We start from the raw sequence: 15884 nt of genomic DNA, 5'->3' as shown, positions 1-15884 counted from the left end.
ATGGTACTTGGAGAAGGCGCTCATCTGACCATCTTATTGCACAGGCAGGTTGGCATAACAGCATTCTACAATCTTTAAAAAATATATACACATACATTTGCAGCATACTTACAGGCACACCATCTAAACCTGAAAATCCTGGAACTCCAGTAGGCCCCTGAAGAGATTCAATGTTGAAGAAGTTTAAATTATGGATTAATTTTAAAAGTGACTTAACTGGAAAAGGGGGAGTGTAATATTTATACCTATAGCAATAGATTAGGGGGAGGCTATAACAAAACCTACTAACTTCCTACTACTTATTCTCTGGAATTAACAGTGGCATAATGCAGTGGTAGCACACATGTTTTGCATGCATAAACTCCCAGTCTATTTAAAAGGATTTGAGGTAGTAGAAGTTCCCTGAGACTCTGGGCAACTGCTGTCAGTAAAAGGAGGCATTATCAGGCTACAAGGACAGATGGTTTGATTCAGCATGAATCAGTTTCATATCAACGTAACTATATTAGTCTTTATGCTTATGTTCTTATAAGGGGATTAAACAAATTCATGGAGCATAAGGCTGTCAATGGCTCTTAGAGCTGATGGCTATATGCTACCTCCAGTGTCAGAGGCAGTATGCCTATGTTCACCAGTTGCGGGGGAACATGAGCAGGAGGGTGCTATTGCACTCATGTCCTGTTCGTGGGTCTCCCACAGGCAGATGGTTGACCACTTTGTGAACAGAATACTGGATAAGATGGACCTTTGGTCTAATCCAGCATGGCTCTTCTTACATTCCTATAACATTAAAAACAATGAGTGTCATCACATGGGGGGAAATGGTGTTTCGTTACCATTGTTTCTCTGCCCCCGCTTTTGTCCCACATTACTTCCTCAAAGGGGAAAGAAGAAGTAAACAGAGTCCACGTGGCCCATTCAGGGTGCATTTTTAGTGTTTTTAGTGTGCTGCTTTTCCTGCACACAGCAAGAGATTACAGCACATTCCATTTTAAAAAAAAACAGATTAAAAGGGATCTATTTTGCTACGGAAAAACAAGCAGAAGGAGCAGGAGGGGCGTGGGAGTCAGAAGTCATCATCTAAAGGATGCACACACATCCGTAAGTGGGCAGTAGTGAGCATGAGATAAACCTCCATAATTAACCATTCAGTTTGAGCATGATTATTACTCACCATATTGCCTCTTTCTCCAGCTGGCCCAGGAAAACCAATATCACCTCTCTGACCTTTTTCTCCTGGCAAACCAATGGGTCCTATGGAACCCAAAGCACCAATTGGACCTTGAGCCCCCAGCTGGCCAGGCTGGCCCTAAAAGATAAAGAATTCATATTTAACCTTTTGTAGAACAAAACAAAAAACAAAAGAATACCTTACCCCAAATGCTATGGAATGTTAATATTCATATATGATGCTAGCTTCCACTTCTAAGATACTGTGTAGTATTGAATATAGTGCATTGGACCACTAATTGATACATAGAATACTATGATCCTGGAAGGTGGCTAAGAAATACATTCAATAAAAATAAATAAAACAGCTTTCGATATGATAAGCTTGCATCTTGCCATATCAAGAGAGGTCATATGTCTTAAATGCAACCACTTGAGGGCAGCAAAGAATTTCAGATTATAAACTCTTTTCACAGAAACCACGTTTCCATAAATTGATTAGACATAAAACACACTAATACATAAAGCAAATACTGACATATCCAGGCCTGAATCTCAGGAATTTCCTGATCAAAATACTTCTCCTGGTGAAAAATATGAGATAAATATTCCGCCTTTTGAGATTTGATCTAACAATGATTGTACGACTACAAACATGGATGCAAAACATACAGCAGAGTCTATGGTTTGTTCATTGAATGACCATGACTGAGAATCAGAACTGGGCACACACAGAGCTCTTAAGTCTTTTCTTTAAGAAGAAAATTCACCATGTTCACAATGTCATCCTGTTTTTGGCTGCCCTATCAAAAACTCCTTCTCACCCTCTCTCTCTCCTTCCTATTTCACCAAGGATTACAAATTCTTTTCGGAAGGGCAGATACACCACAAACCCTCGGGTCTCCAATTTGATTCAAGGATACCATTTCACACTAATTGGGAACACAAATTGCCATCTATGGGTAAATGGGCTGTTTTAGGATTTACCTGTGGGTATCATTACAAAAGCCAAGAGTGTGTGGTATATCGGCCAGGATTTTGGGTCTGGACATGAGCAGAATGATGGAACTGAGGTTCACATCTCTTTTCAGCAAGGAAGCCCTCTATGTGGCAAGCCTCATTCCAACTTTATGGTTGCTATGAGATGAAAAACATCACCTGAAAGTATCCCTATGCCAAATGAATAAACAAGAATCCTTTCTAGGAGGCTGCCTCTCTTGTTTAAGAACTCTACTATCAGGCAATGGAGGCTGGTGGCTCTGATGTCAGTAGGGTGGTGGAGCAACTCCGGATTTCAATCGGAACCAGTCAGAATTCTAAAGGAGCTATTCAAGGTGCAAAGCCAGAACTATCCAAGAGTTCTGACTGAAACCAAGAATGGATCCACACACACACTGACATTGGAGTCACCAGCTTCCACTGCCTTTAGGTAAAATTTAGACAGCTGCCACAGGCTACTGGTTTGGGGTACTATGAAAGTGCTGCAAATTGGTAGCTATTTCATTTTTCATTATTGTATTTTTATTGGCAGGGAGAGGGTAGGTGCTTAAGGTTTTTCTTTTCTTTTCTTTTCCCTTCTTCTTTTTTGCCTCAGGTGCCAAAATAACTTACCAGCTTTGTTTGCCATTTGCAGTTCTACTGTAGGCTGCAAAATGGCCTGGCCCAGCTCTGTACAATGCTGAAGCATTATATGCGTTTCAAAAAGAGATGTAAAAAGTTGTAAGTTTATTTATTTATTTATTTATTTTATATACCATCCCATAGCTGAAGCTCTCTGGGCAGTTTACAAAGATTAAAAAGATTCGATTAAAAAGACTGAACATTAAAAATCAATATACAAAATTTAAAAACATAAAACATAAAAAGTTAACATTTAAAAGAAGTTGTAAAATAAAGATTGTCTACCCTTTGAGCATTTTTTCCCTTTTGCTTAAAAGTTAAACTGTGGCCTTATATATTTTTATCACTCTGACCTTGATCAAAAATTTAGTAGGGCTGCTAGGAGGTGAACTAAATAGCTTTCCAGGGCGATAATAGAGCTTGCTATGGATATAACAGCTCTTCAGGGCTATAATAGGGCTTAGTAGGGTTTCAGAGGCCAGGAAAAGCCCATGAACTTCCAGTTTTCCATCCCTAATTTAGATAGTCACCATAAAAGGGAGAAGTAACAGAACACACCAACTAAATCCAGAATTCACAATGAGTTTTATAGCTGACTGATTCCACTTAGGCACACCATGTGAAGCCAGTGGATTGCTGGTTTTTCTTTCAGTTCAAAGACCAATTATGAGTGGAAGCTTTGCTAAGACCAAGTTTATATCATCCATAACATCCATTATTTGTGCCCATCTAATATGTCTGCTGCAGTATTCCAGTCTCAGGACAGCTGTCAAAATAAAGAGGATGAAGGAAGCCATGCTTAATGTGGAAATGACAAATTAGTTCAGTTAAAACAGACTGAATGTTATGCCTGGCATCTGCCAACTGATGCTAATAAATTCCACTAGCTTGCTAATTGTCTAGGTCCCAATGCCAAGACTAGCCAGTGTTATTTTAGCACATCCTGGACTTGACCGATTGTAGGAGGTTGATTCTCAACCAAACAAAACAGTTTAATTTGGAAATGAGAGTGATGGTTCTTATTAAAGAAAATATGATTCCTTGAAACTTTTTTCAAATCAACATTGCACACCAATTATTGCTTATTTTCTACTTCTGCAATTCCGGCAACACCTATGGTACTATTCTCTATAAATAGTTTTGTTACTCATTTCAACTTGAGTAGAAGTCCTGGAATGAAGTGTGCTGGGGTAGTTCTTGCAATGCTGTTCTAGAATTGAGGTTTCACAGATTTCTGTAATAAATACTACATAAAATCAGTCACTTTTTTGTTCAAGGATTTCAGTATTGGATATAAGTTATAATGGACTCTACTTATCCCCCAGGAAAAGTGACTGCTCTTTAGTCAATTTCAGAGTCCTTAATTCACCTTCTTTGGAAGCTGGGAAGAAAGGATTAAGGAACATGTTATGCTATGGCTCAACTTGGTGAGCCTGGCTAATTGCCATTCTAGCAGCTGCTGGTCATAACTTTTTTGTGTTGCCACTAGTCTTTGAAATATGTTGTACTTGGTCAACGGGATTACTAAAAGCCATTTTGAACCTTCTTCGGCTATTTTCAAGCAAAAACATAGTGAGGATCAATGTTCATGACTTTTTTTTAAAAAAAAATCTTATTAAGGGCATGTCTGCCCTATTAGTTGTACATGACACAATTGCAGATCTGCATTGTAGTAGCTGGAAATACACTTCATCACTTTTATTTTATGGGAAGACTTCTTCCTGAACTTCAGGTTTTGTAGTCAAGAGTTGAACCAGGAACCTGAGAAATTCCTGTGATGGTCTGATCTCGGATATAAAGAGTAGAGGTGAGCTAAATGTTTATGAGTTTCCATTTTCATGTTAAAATGTGCATGCTTCATGAGGGAAACCCTTTTGTCAAACAGCTAAACAAACTGTAGAACAATCAAAAGTGGTCCTCAACCTTTAATCTAAGTCCTGGACATAATCACAGCTCAAGTAAACTGTGCAACAGGACACAAAGGCTGAACTTGTCTGACCAAGCTCAGAAATTTCCCTGACAGGACTGAGCTAAAACTTCGGAAGAGTATCTTTACATACTGGTCAGTGCTTGGAGGGGAATCACATGTAGCCACCTTGACTTCTACAATGGAAGAAAGGTAAGGAATAAATGTAATAAGTAATTTTTTAAAAAAATCTATAAGCCCTCCCCCAGCCCATGTGACTGTAGGTTTGCTTGGGGTTGGGCTGTTACCAGTGAAATTGCCTGGGGGGAAATTTATAAAGTTTATAAAACAATTCTCACCTAAACTCATGCTCAATCTGGTTTGCTCAAACTATTTTTAGGATTGCACAGCTCCTTTGCTCCCAAATACTGGAGTTTCCCTAATGCTGTGACCTCTGGGGTAAGACTTCAAGGATTTTGCCAGACAAAAACTAGACATTTTCAGGGGGCAGTTTAAATCATATGTTAAAACTGGATATTCTTTTAACCGATAATGAAAGGGGGGGAAGAAATGTTGAGTATTATGTGAGCTTCTTTGGGGGTGGGGAATTGCATTCCCTTACCATTGTCTCTGAAGCTGCATCTCTTCTGGTTTGGCAATAAGTTGCAATTACACGGAGGAAGAGACCAGGAAGAGAAGTGACCACATGACCCATTCAGCATTTTACAGCACATGGGAGAAAATGTGTAAACCGCCCAGAGAGCCCTGGCTATGGGAGCGGTATATAAGTGTAACAAATAAATAAATAAATAAATAAATTAGCAACAAATGTCACTATAGCTCAGAAGAGTCACGTTTTGGGAGGATTATTTTACAATGAAAAAAATGGTGGAAGGAGCAGGAGACCAGCCAGAGATGTGCAGGAGAAACACGTCGTCATCAAAATGACCTGCAAGTATCCATGAGTGGCCAGTCGCGAGCGTGCAATAAAATGCTCATATGAAGAAGCTCTGTTGATTATTTTTATTTATTATTTATTTTATTTATTACATTTTTATACCGCCCAATAGCCGAAGCTCTCTGGGCAGTTCAATTAAAATATTAATTGTATTTTATTTTCATTAGAGTTTTCTAAATAACTATTGAAGTCACCCAGCCACCAGAGGGTGTCACTATTACTTCATGAGGCACAAATGAGAAGGAGAAGAAGCAGCAGCAGCCAATTAACTTGTGTCCAGCCCTGATGAAATAGAGCCCAGAGAAGGTTGGGAGGAGGCAGATCTATGGCAGAGGAAGAGCACAGGCAAGAAAGGCACAATTGTTAGCTAAATCAGGGTTCCTGTAGAGAAGTGTGGGTGGAGGCAAGACTTTCAGTACCCTGGACAGAGCCCAAGAAATAGACAACTTGTTCTTAAACCTTTTATGTTCCTTGGGTCTGACTATTATTTGCCTCAGAAGCTCCAATACCTTGCTGAGAAGTGGCGAGCCTTAAAAGGGCATGTTAGCACACCATTTTGATATGATAGTAGTCATGGACGCTTTTGAATTTCTTTTCATCCACATTTTTAAAGTTCCAAATTGCCAAGTCTTGTGTTTGAAGTGGAACTGATGGATTAAAAATTATCCATTGTCCATTTTTATTTCCAAATTTTGTACAGAAAACTGATCTTACAGTTTGCTTCAAATTCAGATCCTTTATTTGTGTCTCACCCACCCCAATTAACCATCTGATTCTGGTCTGATATCCTAGGTTGTTAACTATGGTTTGTACAATCCACATTTTCCATTATTCAGACAAAATGGGAAACTATGTCTTATTACAGAAGCAAACAGAGGTGGAAAGACTCACTCTGGTCATTTTCCTATATCTAAATTGGGCTGCAATATGCAATTCTCTGGAGAAATTGGATTGAAATGTTCCATTTTGTTGGGATTCTCACCCAAGATTTACTTTTAAAAACCAGAAACAAATAACCATCTTATGGGAATAAAATGTTAATCATTTGTTTTGGCTGCAGAAGAAAATGAACATCAGTAGAGCTTTACTTACAATGGACTTTGCTCTGAACATGTGACATAATCTCTTAGAAGAAGCCAAATTGGGTCTTGTCATGAATGCAGGCTTGCTTCTATGATCTACTTAATTCTATCAACAAAGCCTAAAGTAATGAATGGGATCAAACCTGAGAGGTCAGAGCAGGACATACTGTGTGGCTGTTGTTGTTTTTCAAAAATAAAAAAATAAATGAGACCAATTTTAACCAATTAAACCTGCAGTTTTTGAAAGCTCTCAGAATCCAGAGCAATGCAGCTGCATGTTTGGAGTAGGCAGAAAAAGGAAGAGTCAGTTTACTCAAACTGTTTGCTGAAGCTTCACATCCACTTTCAAATGAAAAAGATAATTAATTGCATTAATCATTAAAACATATTCTTGCTGGTAACAAGAATATGTTTTATTGTTTATAGTAATTTGAAACCTTAGGTTCTTTGAGAAATTAGGCCCAATTAAGGTATCATGGGGCCCACTGGCTTAATCAGCATTTGATAATTGGGACTATTCCACGGACTCATAATCTCTATTTTCTCTATACTCTTCCTTCCCCTTAAGACTCACATGTTCTTTTACCCTTTCATAGGCCAGATCTACACAAAGAGCACCATGAAAGTGTTATGAAAACAGAAATATAAGAGGCAGTAGCCACACTACAGCTTTATAGAGGTACTGAAGTGCATTGACAACTGTTGGGGCCCATTGACACATACCATACCACTTCCATATCACTTTCATAGTGCTATATCCTGCTTGGTGTGGCTCCTGCCTCTTATATATTGCTTTCATAGGACTTCCATAGTGCTATATACTGCTTGGTGTAGATCTGGCCATAGTCAGCATTAACTATGTTTACTATTGCCTGAATCAGCACAATTATGGTTATTCTGAAACAAAAAACTTCAAATTAGAATTACATTATGGTTATGCTGGCTTAGATACCACTATAAACTAGGGCTGTGCACGGACCCCCTGATCCGCTCTGGATCCCAATCTGCAACTCTCAGATCGGGTCCGCTCCACTTTGGGATGATCCGCCTCCACTCCGGTCCACTGTGGGGCTCCAAATCCAGATCGGAGCTCCGTGTTTCTCCCCCATTGACTTGCATTGAAAATGTCAAACGCCTATAACTTTTTTAGTTTTCAAGTTAGAAACATCAAAATGGGCACCATGAGAGCTTTCACATGCCCATTTTGAAGGAAATCTGATCATGTCCTGAATTTTGGGAAATATTTAAAAGATTCCCCCCATTTACAGAAATGCACGTATTTCCGTCATTTTTTCAGATACACACATCTAACTGGCCACCTTGAGAGCTTCTACATAGATTCTTATTTCTGCCCATTTTGAAAGAAATCCGATCATGCTCTGATTTTTAGCGAATTTTTAACATTTTAACCCTCAACCATAACCCCAATAAACAAAACAGCATACATCTCCGTCACTTCTCAAGTTAGAAACATCCAAATGGGCACCATGAGAACTTTAACATAGATACTTATTCATGCCCATTTTGAAGGAAATCCAATCATGCCCTGAATTTTGGGAAATATTTAAAAGATTCCCCCTATTTACAGAAATGCATGTATCTCCGTCATTCAGATCTGCCTTGGGCGGAGGCAGATCAGGTCGCTCTGCTCCTGCTTCTACGACCCGAAATGGAGCGGAGCAGAGCCCTACTATAAACAATAGTAATCATTAATTAAGAAATGGAGGAGAGAATTCATGTGAATAGCAACCAAAAGTAGGTTATTATTATTATTATTATTTATTATTTATATAGCACCATCAGTGTACATGGTGCTGTACAGAGTAAAAAGTGTTCCTGATCTACTATGATTTTGTAATTGGACCTTGTGTCATCTAAACCAGCTTTGAATTGCCATTTAAAATACACACACACACAATATTTGTAATTTAACGAGACTCAAGAACGCATAACTACAGTATATGCAAGATTATGGCCCAGATGATCCTTATGGTCTCAATCATCTTTATTGCACTACTACATGAGATAGTTTGGATTTCCTCATAAAACAGGGAGAACAGGTAATCCCAGCTGGCTTTTGTTCATAGGCACGACAATTATGCATGTTGGTCCTAGCAGTAAATGGAAACCAAGCTTCAAAGTAATGTTTACTCATATGCTTCCATTTTATTTGATCTTGGTTTAACATCTTAATGGCTGCATTTTTCAGCAATTAAAATTCCAACTCATTCAAGTATGGTCCTATGGCATTTTCTATTTCTCATTGTCCTGAAATGGTTCATTATCCCCCAAATAAACAGAGTACACAGTGTAAAGAACTATGTCTAGATTTCACTGACTAATGTGTTGAACTCTGTTCCTGCAGATATCATTCATGGAAAAGAAACCTTTTAACATGATACTGAGGATTTTAAAGAGCAAGATATTGAAGTGAAATGGAAATGTTAGATATGCAGTATTTTGGAAAAATGGATTTAACACCCTATTGGTGGTCTCCTTCTCCTTAATATCAGCAGCCAAAATAGCATGATGTTAGGTGATCCATAAAAGGACCTGGCTGTTAGAATTCACCAAGGTTTGCAAATGGATCTAAAGTAAAAAATATTTGCATCTTATTAAAAGGTAACAGGCCAAGAGATACAGGAGGCAATCAAGTAATATAGATGGTTCTGGCAGTGAGTTCTGTAAAGTTTTGAAAATATATTGATCCTACAATTAAGAGGTCCTTCTTTCAGGACCACTGCCTTTAGAGGTGCATTTGGTGGTAACATGAAAGATGGCCTAGGACCACTCCCTCTCTGCTGTCCTTCCACCAGCAGGCAAAGACCTTTTTATTCAAGCAGGCCGTTGATGTGCAACTGGGTCTGTTCGGTTAGATGCAAATTTTATTCTCTTGTATTTTTAATTGTGCTTTAATGCATTGCTTTTTATTACGGTTTTAAACAAGTTTTATTTGTGATAGTAAGATGCTTTGAGTGTCATTTTTCTTGGTAGAAAGGCATAGTACAAATAAATGAACAAATAAATAAAGGTTCAACAATATTCTATAAGGGGGTGCCATCCCCAAAAATATGAAGGCAGGCTAGATTGATAGTGCCACCAAAGCAAGGCAAGAGCCTCATGTTGGTGAGAGCTTACGGACTCATTAATCAGGACAGCGAACAGCTCAAGTAGAACAGTAAATAGGCTTAACTCTTTTATAACACAGGATATCTCCCCAGATCATGCAGGGTTCCTACCAAAATGGCACCTCTCTGATGGATTCAGGAGAGTCTTAAATATTGCGTATCATGACAATGAAAACAAATTTCATTAGGGGGTAACACTAGTGGAGTTTCATTGTTAAAATATATGTGCCCCTTAATGGTATACATTATTTTGTGTGAATTAACTCTGACTGATTATTCCTCTAAACACCTGACAAAAATAATTCCCACCAGCATGTCAGGTATTCTAGTAGAAAGTGGGGTATGGAACGTAGGTATCTGGACATCAGAAGCCCCAAAGTTTCTGTCCTCCACATGCAGACTGGAATCCTTAACATGCTTATCTGTAAATCCCATTGAACTCAAATGAAGCTTTTTATATTCAAGTGTATTTAGGGATACATCCATGGTGTTAATGTTGTTGCATGTGATGCATCTATGATGTTGTTGTTGCATGCGATGCTAGCAGCACTTAGAATGATCACTGGTAGTATTAGAATTTTTTAGATTTAAAACTCTAAACAGCATGAAACTTGGAAATCCCAAGAATAACCTCCTTGCATATGAATATGCCCAAGAACACTGCGCTACTATAAGACCCTTCTCTTTGCCATCAAATGTTTGGCAGGTAATTATGACCATTTTTGGTGCTGGTGCCCGGATTGTACAATAGCCTCCTATTCACTGTCAGTTTTAGAAGAGCATTGGAAACAGTTGTTTGTCAGTGGGGGCATTCTTAAAGTAATGCCTCTAAACATGTTTTACCTTATAGCTGCTTGCACTATCATTTTAAAACTGTTATCTCTGTTGTGTGTTATTTTTAATGTGTTGTTTAAACTTGTAACCCACTTTTGCTACATATTAATGTAGAAAAGTGGGGTATCAATTAAATAGATAAATAGAACTAAACACTTACTCTTGAGCCTTTTTCTGGAAAGCATTGACAAACTGAGCAATCCTGTCCACCACAACGGGAAATATATGCATATTCACCCTAAGAAGAAACAGAAGTTAGTATTCTCATTTTTAATTATTACCTCATTTCACACCTGTTGGCCCAAACTCAGTGGAAGGTGCAATGCAACCCTATGCAAGTTAACGGTGTTGTATTATGCAGTGGGAAATCAGTCCCACTGTAATCTATATCCCATACTCCCCGATATGCATGCATAGCATCACCACTTTAACTGCCACTAACTTGTTCCATTAGATCCAGTAGGACTAAGTCATAATTAACTTTAGTTGAATTAGGGCTATTATAATATATTTAAAAGCTCAACACAAAACATGAGCAATAAGGCATACTAAAGATCTTACTTCAAATGTTCTGATCAGTGATGGATTTAGGAACAAGCCAAGTAAGCCATGGCTTAAGGCCTCCTATTATGAGGGGCCTCTAAATATGTTGGAGATCACCAAGATAAAATTGCTTTGGCTTAAATACATTGGAGAGTCTGGTGTGATTTACAGCAAATTTGCATAATATAGAAAAAATGTGGCAACACAGCATTTTGCATTGGAGGCAATAAGCACAAATTCAAGTCAGTTTAGAAGATGTTCAAATCAACTTACTTTATTAGTGCTTTTGTACCCATCTTCAGAGAAGGCTATCTAACACTAACTACATGCACCCTCTAAGTATTTAAGGTAGATTCCTGCAATGAGCAGGGGGTTGGACTCGATGGCCTTGTAGGCTCCTTCCAATTCTACTATTCTATGATTCTAAGTCTGGGTGGTTCCATTTCATTACCCTTCCTATTATAATGCAACACAGTTTTGCTCTTTATTTTTATAGTATGGGGCCTCTGAATCTTGATATGGCTTAGGGCTTCAGCATGTCTTAATCTAATCCTGTTTCTGATGGTGACTATATCAATAATAAAATATTGTTCCACTAACAAAAGTGTTTAATGTATGTCAATGTATCCCCAAAGAATGCAGATCTGGCCAGGAGAACACATGCCTTAGTTATATTACATCAATATTTTGCAATGCAGTCTCCACAGGCTGCCTTTGAAAAGTATCTGGGAATTTCAGTCAGTCCAAAATGCTGCAACCCAGGCCTTAGCTAGACCTACCTGATAATCCAGGATGGAGAAGGGAAGATTAACGCGAGATCCCTCCTCCGTTTACATGTAAGGCGCAACGACCTCAGGAAGAGAGGTATCGCGCCCACCATTTTTTTTAAAGGAGGGAGAGCATATGAACGCTTGTGCGCAAAGTTTTTTTTCTAATTTTAACTTAATTTCCCCACTCCTCCCATCCTACCCCCGATGGGCACAGCGCTCCTGAGGAGCGTTGCACCCTGTGCGTGGCTCCTGGCTCCGTGCGAGTAATCGTGTAGAGCAGGGTCACCCATGGAAATGGGCCGCGGTCTTGGGCCAAGACCATGGAAAAAGCAGGCCCAAAGGGGAGGGCTCTATCCCTGGGCAAGGGAGGGATGATCCCTCCCTGATCCCATGATCCCCTGTGCATCATTTGGACACACAGGGACGATCCCGTGGTTTGCTAGCTAAGGCCCCAGTTATTAACAGGGGCTGCAGACAAGGCGCATGTGACTCTCTTGTTGAAACAACTGCATTGACTTCCAATGTATTTCTGGGTACAATTCAAATTTTAAACCCTGAATGGTTTAGTGCAGAGATATTCAAAGGACTGCCTTCTACCACACAGGCTTGCCTATCTTACTCCCTCATTAATGACCTTCCAGAAGCTGCCAAAGATCTTCCTTTCTATGAAGGCATTTGATGTGGGATTTCTAACTTGCTGTTTTAAGCTGTCTCCGTTTTTTGAATATTTTAAATATTTTGACTGCCTTAAATATTTTTATTTTCTGCTGCTGTTTTTGTGTTTTAATGATTAATGGAAGGAGCAGGGTTGGGGTTTTTTTTGTAATTGTAAGGTTGTTCTTAACTGTGACTTTTATTACTTTTACTGTTAGTGGCATTGAGTCTCAGAAGGAAAGGTAAGGAATAAATGTTTTAAAATAAATAGATAAAAATGCAATCTGTAACTTGTTTAAGTAAAAAGGCAATCAAATAAGGGCATATTAACAGCATATGAATAGTTTATGCTCTTTTTCATTTTAAACCAATACCTCACAGCAGTTTCCCTGAAGTTCATGAAACATCTGGACTGTTCTAAATAGATATTAGATGGCAACACTTGTACATGAACCACCACATAACTGTGTAGCTGCACAGATCACATAATAGAACTTGTATAGGCAATATTTCTGATTAATGTGATCATTAGCTTCAACTATTAATACCAAATTCATTGATCCAAATAGAATGTCAGAACTGTTACCTTTTCCCAGGAATTACCTTTTAGAACCAATACTGAAACATATATATATATATATATATATATATATATATATATATATATACATACATACATATATAAAATGAGGAGAGCAATTCTATGCCCACCATGCTCCTTGCCACCTCTCCATCCCCTTCATAGCTGGCTTGGACAAAATTGCAGCAGCTACCTCTCCATGCTTGGAAAATGGAGCCCAGAGATGGGGAAAAGGAGACGTTCCAGGGGATGAGGGGATGGAGACTGGGGCAACTACTTTATGCTGTTTCCTATGGCTGCCCCAGCCTCCTTCTCTCTCCCTCTGAGGTGCTGCTGCTAGATGGGTGAAACCACCTGTCTAGCAGAAATTCAGGGTGGCTGGAGTGTGGAGCTGCCGCTTTCCTCCTGCCTTGCATTGGATACTTGGCAGCCTCTGAGTTCAGGGGCTGCTAACTCTTTAGATATGATTGCACCCTAAATCAATGCCAGATCCAGATTTTAGAGGACCATTGGGTCAGTTGCCCTCAATGAGGCCCCTCCCTCCACGGATCTATCTTCTCACCCCGATTATCAGTATTGCTATTGCTCATCTTACTTCCTACTACTTGCTTACTTGACAGGCAGATAGCCAAAGAGCAGGCAGAGACCTCCTTCTTCTTACTCTCACTATGATATTATCTAGGCCAGAACAAGGGGCATGTGAACAAGGTGGTTGTAATGGTGACTTGTCAGTGGTTCCGTGCTGGGGTGTGGGGCCTAGGCACGTGCGCAACCATGCCTACCCTTGATGCCAACCCTGAATAAAATAAATGCTTAAATAAAAAATTAATCCTAAACAAGCTTACTCTGAGGCAGATTCTACTTAGGTAACAATCCCCAAACCAGGTACTAACAATGGTTCAAAGGACAAGAAAACATCAGAATATTATATGATCTTTTTTTATTATTTTGGGAGGTCTGAAATATTTTGAGTTGAAACTTTACCCCAACGTGTTATCAGAAAGGGAGGAGAGATATTTCCAGATGGTTTTTCTGAGACATATTTGTGATTTGCCAGATCTTAACCAAAGGTGAATAAGGTCCAGAACAGAAGAGCCAAAATTTCTTTCTGGCAAGAATACTGTGTCTTTAACAGCTTCACAGGAGGAAGAAATTCAGCATGTGAAGCTTCTCTCTTCACTCTATCTCCATGAAAGGAAAAGCATCATCTGCTTAATTTATGTTTGTAATTCAGCTGTTGAAAAGTACTGGAGACCTGCCAGAAAAAAGAAGACGCTGATAGCCTTTCTTTCCACACAAATTCCCTGCTTCCTTATTTGAGAATACATGTCAAATTGTTACTTTTAGAGTGTAAACTTGGCACTTTTATGGACAGCTGGCAATATTAACATGCCACTGTGAATCAACATCAAATGCATCAACATTTTTTTAAGGCAGACAGGAATGGTTCCAAGAGGTAATATGGGATACACTCCAATTATGTGACATATAGACTATATAGTGGGGATGGAGTGAAGCTTCTCCAGTGTTACAACAAGAGCCTGCATAAATAACTTTCAATATAGTTTCTCATCCTGGTCCACTTTTGCTTAAGGCGGGTTATTTTAACAGAAGCATGTACAATACATGCTTTTATTGTATTGTACTACTGTATTGTAGTTTATTGTATTTGAGTCTTCAGCTCAAATTTTAGTATGTCATCATATACCTAAAACACCCCCAACTGTGGAAGAATCTCCCTAGATCAGTGCCTGCCTGGCTCTGACATTGTCATCATTTTGGCTCCAGGTCAAGACTTTTCTCTTCTCCCAGGCATTTAGCAATATGTAATGAGCCTGGGTCTGTTTTTTTGGCTTATTGTTTCTAAAGTTGATATAGTGGTTTTAAATGTATGTGAATTTTGCATGTTTTTGTGGTTTTAAATTTTTGTATATTGTTTTAAATGTTTTATCTAATGTGAACCACCCAGAGAGCTTTGGCTATGGGGTGGTATATAAATGTAATAAATATATAAATAAGCCAGTGATAATTGAAAGTATAAATTATTTTGCTTGAACTTGAACGCTCCTTTGTCATGTGGGTTTGAGTACTTCACTAATAATAAAAAGGATTCATATTTCAATTTTTCATGTGAAACTCTGCTCAGAGTTCATCTAATAGAATGAACTAAGAGCACAATCCTATGCACATTTAGACAGAAAATACCCCCACATGCTGGGAGTTGAAGTTGCACGGGATTGTGCCTTAAACAACATTTTTCCCCTATCTAAAATATTTCCAAGACATTTTGTGTTCTTGACTTTCAACACACATGCACACATACCACACACATACCCACATACTCATTGATATTCTGTCTTTTTTCTTTCTATTTTCTTTTTTTGTGTGTATCTTGAGATGAGAGTCCCATGGGAATATGAATCTGTACTTCATCTCTCTTGCTTGTTCTAAGCATGCTTTTATAGCAATATCACAAGAATTCATGTTTTCCCTAATAAAACTGCTGTACATATCTCTATCATTCTAGGGAAAGTGATTATTATTCAGTGTTTAGCCTTGGGCTGAAGATTAAAATGCTAGAATAGTCAAAATATAGATTAACAACATAATTTGTGAACTTTTCTCAAAAAAATCTTACA

At 38.6% G+C, this 15884-nt stretch overlaps 1 protein-coding gene across 1 annotated transcript in view; it reads right to left on the bottom strand.

Moving 5' to 3' along the window:
- COL4A4 (collagen type IV alpha 4 chain) overlaps positions 1–15884 on the bottom strand; it is an 80222-nt gene that overhangs the window by 58304 nt on the left and 6034 nt on the right. The window contains exons 4-6 of the mRNA XM_063132195.1: positions 10859–10936; positions 1175–1309; positions 113–157 (exon numbers count right to left, since the gene is read on the bottom strand). Coding sequence (XP_062988265.1) covers positions 113–157; positions 1175–1309; positions 10859–10936 — 258 coding nt within the window. The remainder of the gene's footprint in view (positions 1–112; positions 158–1174; positions 1310–10858; positions 10937–15884) is intronic.

This window comes from Elgaria multicarinata, chromosome 8 (assembly GCF_023053635.1).
Source record: "Elgaria multicarinata webbii isolate HBS135686 ecotype San Diego chromosome 8, rElgMul1.1.pri, whole genome shotgun sequence".
NCBI classification, from domain to species: Eukaryota; Metazoa; Chordata; class Lepidosauria; order Squamata; family Anguidae; genus Elgaria; species Elgaria multicarinata.
This window is presented reverse-complemented; position numbering and strand designations above follow the sequence as displayed.